Source organism: Sceloporus undulatus, chromosome 2 (genome assembly GCF_019175285.1).
Source record: "Sceloporus undulatus isolate JIND9_A2432 ecotype Alabama chromosome 2, SceUnd_v1.1, whole genome shotgun sequence".
In the NCBI taxonomy this organism is placed as follows: domain Eukaryota; kingdom Metazoa; phylum Chordata; class Lepidosauria; order Squamata; family Phrynosomatidae; genus Sceloporus; species Sceloporus undulatus.
In genome coordinates, this window is record NC_056523.1 from 146339827 (window position 1) to 146355590 (window position 15764).

The window sequence follows — 15764 nt, forward strand, 5'->3', positions numbered from 1 at the left end:
TCCTTTTCTCCACCTGATCTACCTTAGAGGGTTGCTGTTATACAAAGTGGAGAAGGAGAGAAAGAGAAATACTCATCTTAGGCTCTGAAGGAAATGTGGGATACAAACATAACTAATCAACAAAAATGGGTATACAACAGAAATCATCATAGAAGTGGAGAGGTCCTAGCAACAGTAAAAGAAAAGAAAGGCAAGTTTTGAAGGGTGAGCTGTGGCTGATACCGATTTACTAGAAGACATGCTGTAGGTAGAACAGGTCCAGTATTAACAAACAAGTACAACAGGCACGCTGGGTCTCCCTGTCAGCTGGGCAGGATAAGTAGTATACTTGTGTGCGCTACACACGAAGGCTTTACATTTTTCCTGTCATTGCAACAAAAGCAGAGAATGTTTCCCCTAATACTGAAAGCTTTTTGAAAAACAAAGAACTTACAACATTCTTTATTTAAAACATCTATAACCTTCCTTTCCACCACATCTTTGAAGTATCTCTTTGTTCTCATCGAAAACGTAAAATTCACATCATATAAAACAGCAAATATATAAAAGAGTCAACAAAACGATTATCAGTGAAGTAAAATTACAAACATAAATTCCAATAAATACCTGCCAAAACTTCAAGAGGATAAAATAGTGTGAGCCTGTCACTGAAAGATTATCTTGTACAGGAGATAGGAGTCCTCTGGGACATACAAGAAAAGCCTCTGAACTTTCCATAATACTTTGGATCAAGTGATAACTACACTCCAGAATGTCACCCTGGAATTCATGGCACAAGCACACAATGTCCCTGGGAAGAATAATCCCAAAGAGGTGCAGGGAGTCCTATTTCTCACATGTGCTTCTCAGCCACTTATGGGGGGAAATGGAACCTATTCACACAAGCCACAGGATTACCACCAACAGTAAACATGCACCTCACAGACCAGAATCTTGCACAAACAAATGACTCAAGGAAATGAGCAAGTCCTTACCTCACTGAGGCCTATCTTAAGGAAATTATTCACTAGGTTTTGTTCTGCTAAGCAAACTTCCTCTTCAAGTCAGATTTCTACTCTTATTCAACAGAACCAACAGTGAACTTCTCAATTCAATTCCCTATTACCTAGCTCATGCAAGGCCACCATAACTTCTGCATACCTAGCATGCCTTCCTCAGCCCACACAGTGCAGTGGTTTTCAAACTGTATTGTATGGACTGCTAGGGTTCCTTGGATATTTAGATACTTGGTATTGAGCTTTCCGGGTCAGTAGGTCAGCAACCAGTGACCAAGCTTCCATGCGGTAATTTTTCCATCATAATTTCTCTACCATGCAAGGCTGGAACAGCAGTTAGGAGGCCTTCTAAATCAACCATTCTATTAATCCAGGGCAATGGGAGTGCACAACAGGTCTATCGAGTTACAGCCATCCCCCACAAGGGTTCTCTGACAGATCCCATGAAGTTACTCAACTGACACATTTGTTTGGAAGGAGTCCATGTAGGTAGAAAGATTAACCAACAACTCAATGGCCCCATACAGACAGGCCAAAATAAAGCTGCTTTGGGTCACTTTGGAGGTATGCTGTTTAAATGATGCATGCATCCTAAGAGTCTGGAAGCTGCATTAAAGCCATGATCTAGTCCTAAGGACTGGTGCGCAGCTTTGGCACAGCTTCCGGACTCTTAGGATGCATGCATCATTTAAATAGCATACCTCCAACGTGTCCCGAAGCAGCTTTATTTTGGCAGTCTGAATGGGGACAATATGTTCAGCTGCAAAATTCACATGCATACATTTGCAAAGCTTAAAGATGTTACAAGATCCCTTTGCAAGTTGATTTGCAAAGCTGATCAGGAAAATAAACCGAGGGTTCCACTTTTCTTTTAAGGTGTTATTTCATAAAACGTCTTAGGTCAGCAGTTCTCAACTTGTGGGTCGCGACCCCTTTGGAAGTTGAACAACCCCTTCACAGGGGTCACCTAAGACCATCGGAAAACACGTACAGTATATTTCACTGTAATTTTATGTTGGGGGGGTCACCACAACATGAGGAACTGTATTAATGGGTTGCGGTATTAGAAAGGTTGAGAACCACTGTCTTAGGTGGTGTGCAGCTGTTAGGACTCAACAGACAATCAACCTGACAATCTTCCCTGCCACCACATCTCACATTCAAAGAAAATTTTCTAAATACCCAGTCTGAAATATTAATTTGAACTCCTCTCACACATGCACTCTCATGTTGACCTTAATTCCAGAACACTCTTCCATTCATATTCAAGGGCCAAGATAATTCTTGATTCGTGTTCTAATGATCCCTCTAACCAGCTTCCTAACTGCTACCATCACACATTTACATTTGGCAGGAAGTGACAAGAGAAAACATCTTTCCAACTGCCCTAGAACATCACACTGAACAAGATGTCCAGGAAAGTGGTGTGTGTGGTGGTGTCTGTCTTTAGGTAAACTTACAACTTTACCAGAGGCAAAATTTAACTCCAAGCTTTGCATACCACTGACATCTCTTCCTCTACCTATGCATGACCTATGGTTTCCCAAAGTGCCCAGCACCACTCCTTCAGCCTAAATAGCTTCTTGCTTTGACTTCCTGTCTAATAATCTGTGTATCCCTATGGCATATAAATCAAATTCTAATCAATAGTCACAGTTTTAATCCAGCTGTATGTTTAGAGGTGCAGTTCTGGAAATTAGTGTCTCTTCCTATAACACAGAGGTCTCACTGGTATTGCAAACCCACATGATACACAACAGCCCGTGCTATGCTAAAAATGAAGCCACATTTTCTGTTCCAACAGAAGTCCTCTTCTACTTTTGCACCTCTCCTTTGCTGATTTTTTTCAATGACACTTAAATAAAAAAAATGTTACTGCCTCCTTTTCCTTTTACCATATCAATCACAGTAATCTTGTTCAGTATGCACAATTCAACATCACTTTCAGCATGAGCGTGTCATGTTAGTTTGCAAAACTTATTGATGCTTATACCCCATTTCCCCCCCTTCTTCTCTGTAATATTACTTATTTCCAACACTTTCTTTACAGCTGGCCCAAAAGCACTTCTCTTATGCCTGTGGAACAGTCAGCTTGTCCTTCATCAGCTTCTCCACTAAGAATTGCCCCACTGTACCAAAGCAGAAATTTCAGAGGTGCAATCTGGGTTCAGGAAAGGAAGAGGCACTAGAGATCACATTGCAAACATATGATGGATAATGGAGTTCACCCGGGAATTCCAGAAGAAAATCAGTATTTGATTTATAGACTACAGCAAAGCCTTTGACTACATAGATCACAAAAAACTATGTATTGTTCTTAAAGAAATGGGTGTACCATTATGTTTGACTGTCCTAATGCATAACCTGTACTCAGGACAGGAGGCTACAGTTAGGACAAAATAAAAAAAACAGAACAGCTCCGAACCAGAAAGAGAGTCATACAAAACTGCATTCTATCACCCTATTTGTTCAGTTTATATGCAGAAAACATCTTCAGAGCAGATTTAGGCTTGGAAGAAGGATGACTAAAGATCAGTGAGAGGAATATCAACAGTCTAAAATAGGCAAATGACACCATACTACAGCAATGACTTGAAACAATTACTGAAGAAAGTCAAAGAGGAAAGTGTTAGAGCAAACTTAATGCTGAACACTAAGAAAACAAAAATAATGACCACGGAGGGTTTAAATAAATTTAAGCTAGATGATGAGGAAATTGAAATAGTTAAAGATTTCCCATATCTTGGATCAAAATAGGGATTGCAGTCAAAAAAGCAAAAGAAGACTAGGACAGGGAAGGGCAGCTATGAAAGAATTAAACAAGATCTTTAAATGCACAGATATAAAACTGACACTAAAGTTAGGATTGTCTAAGCCATCATACTGAATGTCAGAGTTGGACAGTAAGGAAAGGAGAAAGAAAATAAACTCATTTGAGATGTGGTGCTGGATAAGAGAATTAAGGGCCTGTACAGACAGGCCAAAATAAAGCTGCTTCGAGTCACTTTGGAGGGATGCTGTTTAAGTGACACATGCATCTTAAGAGGCCAGAAGCTGCACCAAAGCTGCTCTCCAGTCCTAAGACTGGAGTGCTGCTTTGTCGTGACTTCCGGACTCTTAGGATGCATGCAGCATTTAAACAGTAACCCAAAGCACCTTTATTTTGGCCTGTCTATATGGGGCCTAAGATTACCACAGATGGCCCAAAAGACAAAGATATGAATCCCAGATCAGTCCTGAACTGTCACTGGAAAGTAAGATGACTAAACTGAGGCTGCCATATTTGGCCACATCATGAGAAGGCATGACTCACGAGAAAAAATAAGAATACTAGGAAAGGTGAAGGGCAGTATAAAGAGGAAACTGCATATCAAAATTGATAGACTCAATCAAGGAGACCATGGCCCTGAGCCTGCAGGACCTGAGATGTTGAGGACATGAGTCAAAGTTGTCTTGAAGGCAGTCAACAACAAACCAAAATAGACAATTCTGAGTTTATAGTCACATATCATATTTTCACAAATTGACTAATACCTGGTTTCATAACATTTCTGGGGGGGTCAACCCAGGTGAAAAATAAAGCCATTAGATTCCACGCTAAGAGATTTATTTGAAATTCTGTAGCAGACCCCCCCCCCTCGCTCTCTCACATTCCAACCTAGGACCATGTAGATAACCTACACTTTTAGATATATTGCCCAGAAGGATGTAGATAATCTTCTCCTCCATCTTTACTCATATGCTTTCTGGTGGAGAAATGATAAAAGAGATCTGATCTTCAAAATTTGCTCTCAGTTGTTTTTTTACTTTTACATTGGCCTAAGAAATAATCTGGATGTGTATTAAGACTTCTTAAATAATAAAAATTTAGGAAGACTTCTCTGCCAGTTTATAGAATTCCCTAAACTACCCATCCATCCCCATCCTGCCACTGGATATAAAATACTTTTTCACTCAGGTACACTTTTGACAACTGACTGGGAGAGGAAAGGGCTTTTAACAGGTAGGCCCTGTACTTTAGTGATGCATTTTTAAAATTAGTTTTTATGGGGGGGTTTCGGGCTCTGTGGCCATGTTCTAGCAGAGTTTCTTCCTGATGTTTTACCAGCATCTGTGGCTGGCATCTTCAAAGACCTCTGAAGATGCCAGCCACAGATGCTGGCGAAACGTCCAGAAGAAACTCTGCTAGAACATGGCCACAGAGCCCGAAAACCCCATAAAAAACTATGGATGCTGGCCAGGAAAGCCTTCCACTTCACATTGCTTTTAAATTTTGTTAATCAACAGCCTTTTAATGTAACTTACTTGTCTTTTAATTTTATCTTTGTGCTTTTATCCCCATATGTTTTTAGTCTTGTAAACCACTTTGAGCACCAGTTTTGGGAGAAGAGGTTGGAAACAAAATAAAGAAAATAGCTTCCTTAGAAGCCGTTTCTTTAAACATATGAAGCATATACTTTCACTTAAATTTGCAAGCAGACCCATTTTGATTCTTAGTACCTAGTTTCTACCAAGACATTCATTGTGAAATATATTTTTATCCATGTATTTGTTCCCTATGGACATTCCATGGGAATGTGTATGTGGCCTAAAGACCATTTGACGGTGAGACACACATCACTGGAATAAAATCAGCAGGATATGGAACAATTGCACTGAAATGCTTCAGTTGGCTTGCCATTTAAACACAGAAGTGAAGATGCAGGAAAGAATTAACAAACGTAGGAGAAAAATGACCTCCCCTCCCACAAAGGGAGATTATGTGTGAGGAATACCAGGTGGAAAAAATGGGAGACATTATGCTTGTGGTCCCCCCTTTTTTTTTTAAAGCTCAGCTGTGCATTGTTCAAGTTCAAAGTACTGACACCATATGTTATGAGATCCATACTTTATGGCCTCCAGAGCCTGGTATGAATTATTCATTGCATTCAGGTGGTGGGGGAGGAAAGGATCGACACAACCTTCTTCACTGTGGCAGCATCCCTATACATTAAGAAATGAGCAAGGCAAACTGCTCATTAGCAGCTTGATCCTATGCTGAGTTAAGAATAGGATTAATGAGTTTAGACACACCCAAAACTGGATTAATGGGCTGTTTTGCACTTCCATGCTCCTTCCCCTTCCCCCAATCATGGCAGGTTCAGTTCAATTCAATGAAAATAAAGCTTCTAAAGTAAGTAGAACAACAAAACACAGGGGACTATCAAACAAAAGCAGCAAGATCATAATCTCAGAAAAAAACTGGCATGTTTTTGGAAACCAGTCCCCCTTCGATTTTTCCAGCTAACTGGGAGGGAGTGAAGGTTCCAGGTTCACCTTTATGTTCCATCAGCTGGAAGGAAGCCTGTCTAGCCCACAGCTTTTCTGAAACAGAATAACATGGCTTGTGTAGCATTCTGCAGGCCTTCATTGCCAAAGTAGATTACTTCTAATTGGTTTTTTAATAAAAGAAGAACGCCATGCATACATGCCCATCTTTATATATAACATACACATTAATTCCTCTGGCACATAATAGTAAGGATGTACATTAATAGTCCCCACAGAAGACCTAGGACCCCCAGAGTCTACCCCGTGTGGCCCTCAGGAGAGATGCCCAAGGGAAGCATGCTGCCCAGGCAAATCTGGTAAGTCAAGACAACCGGCGCCCTCCTCTCTTCCCTCTTCATGTTTGCATCCATGCTTCCAAGACTCCCACAGAGTGCCTCTTTTCAATCTGCGATGGCCAGGGCCATGCTTTTCCACCAAGACACTCCCCAACTCTTCATCAACCATCTCCCCCCTTTCCCCCCCCGCCCCCCCCCCCCCCGCCTGCCCCCTGCTCCGGAGCAGAAGGATGGAAGGCAGGGCAGGTCCTGGGAAAGGAGGGCGCCTGGCATCCCGACCCCAGGCCCAGCAGCTCCAGGGACAGCCTGCTCCCCAGCCCTGCTCCCAGCCCCACAGGCCTCTGCCCCTCCAGCTCCATCCCATGCAAGCCTCCAAGCAGCCAGGGAGAGCAAGGAAGGACCCAGCCAGGCATCGGTGCCTCCCAGCCCAGGGCCTCCTCAGGGGAGCAGACCCCACCCAGGACCCCCTCCCTCCCAGCAGACACCCCCCTCCCTCCCGGGGGAAGATGGAGAGAGGGCCCTCACCCTGCGCCCCCCAAGAGGGCAGCTCCGCACCCCCAGGACACTGACACCGCCTCCTGCTGGATCCTCCTTGCAGCCCAAGAGAGGAGGATCTGCGGGAAGGAGGCGCGGCCAGCCCTGGACACACCGCCTCCCTCCCCCCCTCCTCCTCCTCTTTCCCGGATCCGAGGGCGAGAGCCAGGGGGCAGGGAGGCAGCCCCACTCCCCACGCCTCCTCCTCCTCCAGCTCAGGGCTGGGGATGCCTTCCTGGGCCCTGCTTCTGCTGCATCGCAAGGGCTGGGGAGGGCTATGAAAGAATTGGGAAAGGGCTTCAAATGCAAAGATGTGGACATCTGAGCCCTCAAGTGAGCAGCACCCTCTCCCCGATGTATGGTTGCCAGAGCTGGACAGGAAGAAAACCCATTCATGTGAGATGAGATGCTGGAGAAGAGGGATGAGGATCCCATGGACAGCAGCCAAAAGGACTGACAAATGGGTCCTAGAGCAGACCAAGCTGGAAACCTCTCTGGAAGCCAAGATGACTGCTGTACTTGGGACACATCATGAGAAGATGGGGGGGGGAGAGAGAGATTATGCTAAGAAAGGTGGAGGAAAATAGAGAGGAAGGCCACATGACAGATGGATGGACTCTGCTAAGGAGGTCACGGGTAACACTTTGCAGGACCTAAGCAGAACAGGGGAGGACAAGGAGATGTCTCATCCACAGGGTTGCCATGGGTCAAGATCAACTGGAGGGCAGTTAAAAGCAAAGCACCACAGCAGTGTGACCTGGTGGTCAGACCATGATTCTGGAGAGCAGGGTTCAGATCCTGATTCAGCCATAGAAATCCACTGGGCAACTCACCCTCTCAGTCTCAGGGAAAGGCAAGGGCAAATCTCCTCTGAACAAATCTTGCCAAGAAAACCCCTTAAGATCTCCAAAGGTTTGAAATGACTTGAAGGCACACAGCAACAAACCATAAAACTCACACATGCACACACACAGCCTCCTGAACCTACACTAGAAAAGCAGACCACCAGAGATCAGTGCACTCAGGTGACAAAACTGCAACCCCAAAGTGGAACCTCTCCTTCTTCCTCTGCCTCAACCTCAGTTTATAGCTTAAATCAGTGGACTGCAGCAAGGTCTGAAAAGACATGAGGTAAAGAAAAATGTTCCCGTGTGTGTGTGTTGTGTGCCTTCAAGTCTTTTCTGACTCATAGCAACCTTAAGGAGAACCTATCATAGGCAATTGGCTTGCTGCGGCGCGTCTACGCAGCAAAGAGAGACAGCTCCTGGCAGCCTCTTGCTTGCTCTCTGTACCACGCCCAAGCCACTGTATTCCACATTACAATGTATGGACGTGAAAGCTGGACAATGAGAAAGGTGATGGAAGGCCAAGAAGATAAACAATTAGGTCCTACAACAGATCAAGCCTGAATATCCCCGGAAGCCAAGATGATTAAATTGAGGCTGTCGTAATCTGGCCACATCTTGAGAAGGCATAAATCATTAGAGGACAGGGGATCTTGGAGATGTCTCATCCACAAGGTCAGCATGAGTCAAAGTCAACTTGAGGGCAGCTAACAACAACAAACAAAATGAGATGCAAGACTGCAACAACAATGCAATCAGAAGGATTATAGGACATGGACAAAGTATTATATAGTTGGCCTTTCATATCCACTGATTGAGTCAGCCATGGCTTGAAAATATTTTAAAATATATATCAATTCCAAAAAAGAAAAACCTTTGATTTTGCTAGTTTATATAAGGGGCATCATTTCACTGTAGATAATGGGACTTGAGCATCCATTGATTTTGGTATCCATGGTGGGTGAGGTGCCCTGATGGAACCAAACCCCAGCAGATCCCAAAGGCCCAATGTATTTCTTACATATCCAGTTATACTGTAGTTGAGATACATGTTATCAGATTCCACACTAATTTACAAACAATTTAATTCTTTCTAACATTAAAACTTTCATGAATCTAATCCAGTTCAAATAAATATGCCTGCTTTGTTTTGGTATTTATTTTCCTCACTTGTTCACAGAAGTAATTTCAAGGGGAAAATGATTTTTCAGTAATTTGTTGTAGCAAACAGCTTCAGTAAAGAACACAGAACTGCACACATCTCTCTGAATTAAACTGTGACTGGATTAACCAGAAATGATGGGTGATTTGAATGTCAAGCCTAGGTAATTCCATTTCTGTACCGGATTATATTTATCACCAGACTTGTATTTCTGTTTCAAATGAGTCTGTCTTCATATTTCCACTGACCTGTTTCAAAGTTGTTCCAAAAATAGTATTCTGTCTAGAGATATTAGGCTGGAATCCTACACACACTTAACTGGTAAAAACACTAAACTCAGCAGGATATACTTCAGAGTATATATATATATATATACACACACACACACACACACACACACACACACACACACACACACACATACACACACACACACACAGAGCATTGTTCTCTACATTTATGCAGCTATATAGATCTCTGTGTAAAGTATTCACACCTGAAAAGGAAAAATCATGCAGAAATTTGAGTGGTACAGTAACAGAGTTCATTTTATTTCCTTCTTTGTGTGAGCATTAGAAATGTCCAGTGATGAAATGCAATGCTATGTGTCACACCAGACCAGAGGGATCAGATATAACTAAATGGAGGAACTGACAAATGATTTCCAGAACATACTGTTCTGATGCATCAGATACCCCATGAAAATTTCAGCATGTATTATATCCAACTTGTATTCTTATTGTGATTATTACAAACTATCTCTCCAAAGTCAGGAAAAGCTTGCAAATTATTTGATATAGCTGCATTTATGCCTCCCAAAAACTAAGCATTAGAAAGCAATTGAAATTCTGTTACTAAGCACTTTCATAATAATGCATAAACCATGAAGTGTTGGATTCCATAAAACATGAGCCATTAAAAGTCTGACTGTCCTGCAACAGAGAACACAAAACAGAGGTATTCAAATAAGTAATGTTTTTAGGTTTTGCTATAATCTTGCTCTGACATTAGTCTTCTCGAAGCAAACTTTGAACCATATACATGTCTAACTATCGAAACACTGAGTTGAAAGCAAACATTGTGTTTTAAAAGCAAACACTGTGTTTTAAAAAAAAACAGCTCCTCATTTTAGTCTGGTCTACCTCCTATTAATAGGTTATTAACATCTAAATTAACATCTCTCTTCAATAAACAGTGTTTTAAAACAGCATGTGGGTTCAGGTATCAGTAAAGTAATTACAGTAAGAGTACTCTGTAGGTAAAGCTGCACCTCAGCAGATGTAAGAAAGCAGTATTTGGCAAAAGGACCATTTTGGCCATGGATGTCTGTTCTGCATCCTCCATTATGTAAACCTAAATTACTTTATTCAAGTTGACTGAGAAACAGTAACTGTCTCTATTTTTTGAATGTAGGTATTTCTGTCCTTGTTGATCTTGTCAGCTCAACTGCAGCAAGTGAGCCTGGTAAAGTGTTGCTGGTTAGCTGTCAAAGCCGCCAAAGAGAGATTTAGAACTAATGTAACGGCAGAGTGAAAAGGCACTTTAGCCCTCCAGGGTTTTGGGGGGAAGCTTTGCAGGTATTTCAATTCTTGTTGATCTTGTCACCTCAATGGCAGCAAGTGAGCCTGGTAAAACATTGCCCACCAAACGGAGATTCAGAATTAAGGTAATGGCAGAGTGAAAAGCCGCTTTAGCACCCCAGAGGTTTTGGAGGGAAGCTTCACACACATGGTTAAATGCAGTTAATTCAGTCCTTCCTGATCTTGTCAGCTCAGCTGATGCAAGTGAGCCAGGTAAAGTGTTGCTGGTCAGCTCCCAAGTCCACCAAAGATATATTAAGTATTAATTTAACAGCAAAGTAAATAGGTGCTTTAGCAGTCCAGGGTTTGTATGTATTTTCAAATGCAGGTCTTTCTGTCCCTCCACATTACTGCACAACACTCTTATCGTGCTGCTATTCCACTTCTACTGCCCTGGCTGCCTTCTGTTGCATTCTGGGGTTTGTATTTCAGTGAGGCCTTAGGGTTCTCTGCCTCAGAATTCTAAACCCCCTCCTTAAACTCCAAATCCCAGGATGCAACAGGAGACAGCCACGGTAGTTATAGTGGCAGAGCAGCACTGTAAGGGTGTGGTGTGGGAATCTAGCTGGTTGCAGGTCTTTGTGTCCTTGTTGTTGTCAGCTAACAATCCAATGCAGCAAGAGGAAAAAGGAGTTTTCTAAATGCTGTTATTTGTGTCCTACTGCCCTTGTTAGTTGGTTCTCAAAGTCCATCAAAAGGGAGATTCAGAAGTAATTTGATATCAGGGTTTGGAGGAAAGCTTTGCACACATTTTTAGACGCAGGTCTGTGTGTCCTGGGTGTCGTTGTCGTTGTTGTCAGTCCACAACCAGGTCCAGCCAGAGGGAGACTGAGTGGCAGGCTGAAAAGGCACTTTGGGGGAAGGCTTTGCATGTCTTTTAGAGGCAGGCCTTTGTGTCCTTGTTGTTGTTGTTGTTGTCGTTGTCAGTCACAAGGAGGCCCAGCCGGAGGGAGCCTGGGGGCCGGCGCAAAGGTCAGAGCGAGGAGGCGCCGGTGTCCCTCAGAAGCAGAGGTTCCTGTGGAGGTCCTCCACCTCCATCTCCCACATGCTCTGGTTCCAGGGGTTCCCGGAGAGGTCGGTGACCTTCAGGGCGCGGAGGGTGGGCTCGGGGCCGACGTCCTGCACCAGGCCCAGCACCATCACGTACTTGCCGGGGCAGAGGCAGGGCCGCCCCTGGGGCACCGCCCGGGCGCCCTCGGCCACGAAGGCCCCGCCGCTCCCGTCGCGCAGCCGCAGCCGCCCCCCGCCCTCCTCCTCCTCCGCCACCGCCTCCACCGTCCCCTGCATCCACACCAGCGGCACCGCCAGCGGGGGCAGGCCGCGCTCCTCCCGCCCCAGCAGCCACGCTCCGCCCGGGCAGCGGCGGCGGCAGCCACGCAGCTGGGACGCCAGCAGCTTCACTGGCGGCGCCTGCCAAGGCCGGCCCTCCCCCGGCTTCACCATCGCAGCAGCAGCAACGCCGCCGCCGCCGCCGCCGCCGCCACTATTCGACCGGCGCTAAGGACCACGGGAGCCAGAGGCCCTGGTGGCCAATCGCGGGAGAGCCTGGCCTCCGCAGTCGCGCGAGACTGGCCTCCCTGACCATAGAGGGCGAGACGAGGGAGCCTAGAGCGGACTGGCTCATGGGGAAACTACGGATATACTGTACTGGACAGAGCGGTGGTCCCCAAACTGGGGATTGAGGACTCCAGCTCCCAGAATCCCAGGCTATTGGCCAACATGGCTGAGGCTTCTGGGAGCTGAAGTCCAAAATCTATTAAAGGGACAGTTTGGAAAATCATAAATAGAGAGTATATAATAAATAAATACAATGTATTTGTATCCTGCCTCTCTCTCAGACCAGATGTTAACAGGCAGGCATCTGACTAACATCTCCAATAGTTTCCCCCCCTTGTTTGGTTTGCAACATCTTGCTTGATGAAGAAGAAGCCAGTGGCGCTTTGAAAGCTTGCAACAAGTATATTGTGCATTTCGGTTGGCCAATAAAGGTATCGGTGATGGGTTTTTGTTTGCATATAGAGTATAGAATCATAGAGTTGGAAGATACCCCAAGGGCCATCCAGTCCAACCCCATTTTGCCATGCAGGAATTCACAATCAAAGCTTCCCCAACAGATGACCATCCAGCCTCTCTTTAAAAACCTCCAAAGAAAGAGACTCTCTCCACCACCCTCCGAGGGAGTGTGCTCCACATTAAATAGCTCTTTCTGTCAGGATGTTCTTCCTAAGGTTGAGGCAGAATCTCATGCCTGGGTTGGCCATGTGTAGCAAAGTACAATAACACCCAAAATCCACCAAAGTGCAAACTGCATGAAATACATGTTGCAAGCATTCAAAGCTCCACCACTGGCAAGAAGAAGGGGAAGAAGCAGGCACAGCATCGCATCTAGGCCCAGAAGCAGATGCAGGACCTTCCTTCCATCTTAACTTTCACCACGTTGGGCTTAGAGAGAAGAACTGGCAGTATCTGCTGGGCTTCATCCTCTTTCCCACTGCCATTCCCTTCACCTTTTCTGTCATTATGAGGAGAGATCTTATCATAAGGCACCTTTGAGATTAACTGAAAGAAAGAATATGCATCTAAGGAAGTGCACTGAAGTCTAGGAAAGCTCATGCTGCCAATTTATTTCTTTCATAGTGAGGAATTCAAAGATATCATCATGCAGAGAGATCTTGTAGCACCTTTGAGACTCACCGAAGGAAAGAAATTGGCAGCAGAAGCTTTCCTAGACTTAAATCTCCTTCCTCAGATGCATATTCTTTCTTTCAGTTAGTCTCAAAGGTGCTACAAGATCCCTCTACATACTGATTCCACAGACTAACACAGCTATGTCTTTGAACACTACCTTTTCTATCATGTCTTTTTTTAGATTGTAAGCCTGGGAACTGTCCAATTAGCAATAACTGAGAGGATTTCTGAAGAGTGGGGTATAAATACAATACATAAATAAATATAAATAGGTGTTTCTGCTGTATTATTTTTAAAAACACCTTTGCCTGATGAAGAAGTCAGAGGAGCTTCGAAAGGTTGCATCATGTATTTTTGTGCATTTGGGTTGGTCGAATAAAGGTATCTCTTCCTTGTAGATTTTTGATGTTATCGTACTCTGATTCATATTGTGTGTCGTGTGCCTTCAAGTCATTTACTCAGGAGGCCCTGAGTAAACCTATCATAGGGTTTTCTTAGCAAGATAACTGAATTGACTTTAAATGATTTTCCCCTTGAGTGCTCAGTGTTTTATTAATGTCGGGCCCTAGACATACCGACAGGTAGAACCACTTCATGCGGTACATCTATACTGTAGAAATAAAGCAGTTTGACACCACTTCAGCTGCCATGGCTCCATCCGGTCGGAGGAGATCCAGGACATTACCACCTTTGACAGCTTTAAAAGGGCTGTCATGACGGATCTCTTTCCCTGAATAGACCACCCAGTCTCCCATGGACACAGACTATCACAGAGAACACCCAAATTGCCCGTCCCCTTGTTTTTAACTGGCTTGATTATCGACTATTCTAATTCTTTTAATTCTTAATTTTTAATTTTTTTTAATTGTTTAATGATATTTTATTGTAGTGATAGGAACACAATAATAATAATGCTTTCTTGCTTCTGTACTTTGCTTTACAAAAGAATCAATAGTTACAGAAGGCCCATAGATTGAGCCTACAGAGTAAAGTGCAAATGGGCTGTGCTGGCCCCCACTCTTTTTTTCTGCGTGTGGCCGTAATACACACTCACATAATCACCCCCTCCTTCCTCTGGAGGGCTCTGTGTGGCTTGTGTTTAACCAGCGGCCTTGAAGAGCCTAGCTCAACCAAGTATCTCTTTTGCAGTAGCTAGCTATCTCTGCGCATTCCAGGCTCCAAGCAGATGTAATGCCAAGAAGAAAATACAGGACCATTGAGTGAACAGTGAACGCAACCAATCGCTTGTTGTTTAGAAAACAGCCCTCTGCGAAGGGCATAAAAGGGGGGTGACAAGAAGCCATCGGTGCTGCAGCCTTGGTGACACCTACGTTGGTGTGCTGCTGCCCTGCGCAGAAAATAAAGCGTTTTTTTATTCTAGCCAGTTCGGTCTCCTTGACTCTGCTTGTCCTCTGGCAGGCCACAGGCCTTCGGGTTTGGGGTCACCCGCTACAGTAGTATGGACTTAATGGGATGTATTTTAACTGTCTGTTTATTTTATACTGTGTTTTACTCGATGTGTAAGCCGCCTCAATCCTGCGGGAGATGCGTCATATAAATAAAATGTATTGTTATTGTTGTTGTTGTTGTTATTATTATTATTATTATTATTATTATTATCCTACAGAACCCTGGAACTAGTAGTTATGTGAGGAAACAGCACTCTTTCTTTGGCAGAGGAGGCTGAAGGCCTTGTAAAACTACAAATCCCAGGATTCCATAGGGTGCCCCTACAGCCCTTAAAGTGGTGTCAAGCTGCATTATTTCTACAGTGTAGCTGCCCCATTGGACTACAGAGAATATGACTGCTTTCACGTTTCTGTCATCCTCGTTTTCGTGTCACTCTACATTTTTCCTCTCTCTATGGTTTCGCCTGCCTAGTATATACCTTTTCCTGGGAAAGTATGGCCTGCAGCCCGTGCCTATCCTCTGAGTCCCCCTATTCAAAAAGATGGTTTGGACCACATTTTAACCCCCCCTCCTCTTTCTCCTCCGTTGGTATCTTCCCAGCAGAGGCAGGGCAGGCGGGGCAAGAATGTTGACAGTGTCGCCTAGCAACAGAGGAGAGGATGGAGCCCAGCAGCAGAGAGTGAGTGGCCTGGCACCAGTTTAAGGCACTGGGACCAGTTTCAGGGACTGCGACCAGTTTAAGGCACTGGGACCAGTTTCAGGGACTGCGAACAGTTTAAGGCACTGGGACCAGTTTCAGGGACTGCGACCAGTTTAAGGCACTGGGACCAGTTTCAGGGACTGCGACCAGTTTAAGGCACTGGGACCAGTTTCAGAGACTGCGACCAGTTTAAGGCACTGGGACCAGTTTCAGGGACTGCGAACAGTTTAAGGCACTGGGACCA

The 15764-nt window shown here is 44.5% G+C and overlaps 3 protein-coding genes across 12 annotated transcripts in view; 1 reads left to right on the top strand and 2 right to left on the bottom strand.

Annotated features, from left to right (window-relative positions):
- The window catches only part of TBC1D16 (TBC1 domain family member 16), a 75226-nt gene extending 68017 nt beyond the window's left edge, over window positions 1–7209 (bottom strand). Inside the window, exon 1 of one of the 5 annotated variants that reach the window (XM_042451899.1) lies at window positions 7127–7209. The gene's annotated coding sequence lies outside the window, so the exon portion shown is untranslated. Of the gene's footprint in view, window positions 1–6311; window positions 6688–7126 lie in introns of those variants that run through there. The other 4 variants (XM_042451901.1, XM_042451900.1, XM_042451898.1 and 1 more) reach the window with 4 other exon arrangements.
- A 2454-nt stretch (window positions 7210–9663) lies between these two features.
- RMI2 (RecQ mediated genome instability 2) lies at window positions 9664–12235 on the bottom strand. The gene has a single exon (XM_042447975.1). The coding sequence runs from the start codon at window positions 12163–12165 to the stop codon at window positions 11722–11724; it is 444 nt and encodes a 147-aa protein (XP_042303909.1). The 5' UTR covers window positions 12166–12235; the 3' UTR covers window positions 9664–11721.
- Window positions 12236–15322: 3087 nt separating this feature from the next.
- CCDC40 (coiled-coil domain containing 40) overlaps window positions 15323–15764 on the top strand; it is a 41761-nt gene continuing 41319 nt past the window's right edge. For all 6 annotated transcript variants that reach the window (XR_006102144.1, XR_006102145.1, XM_042451723.1 and 3 more), the window contains exon 1: window positions 15323–15499. Coding sequence is in view for 4 of the 6 variants with exons in the window: in XM_042451723.1 (XP_042307657.1) it covers window positions 15480–15499 (20 nt within the window). In the remaining 2 variants the exon portion in view is untranslated. The remainder of the gene's footprint in view (window positions 15500–15764) is intronic.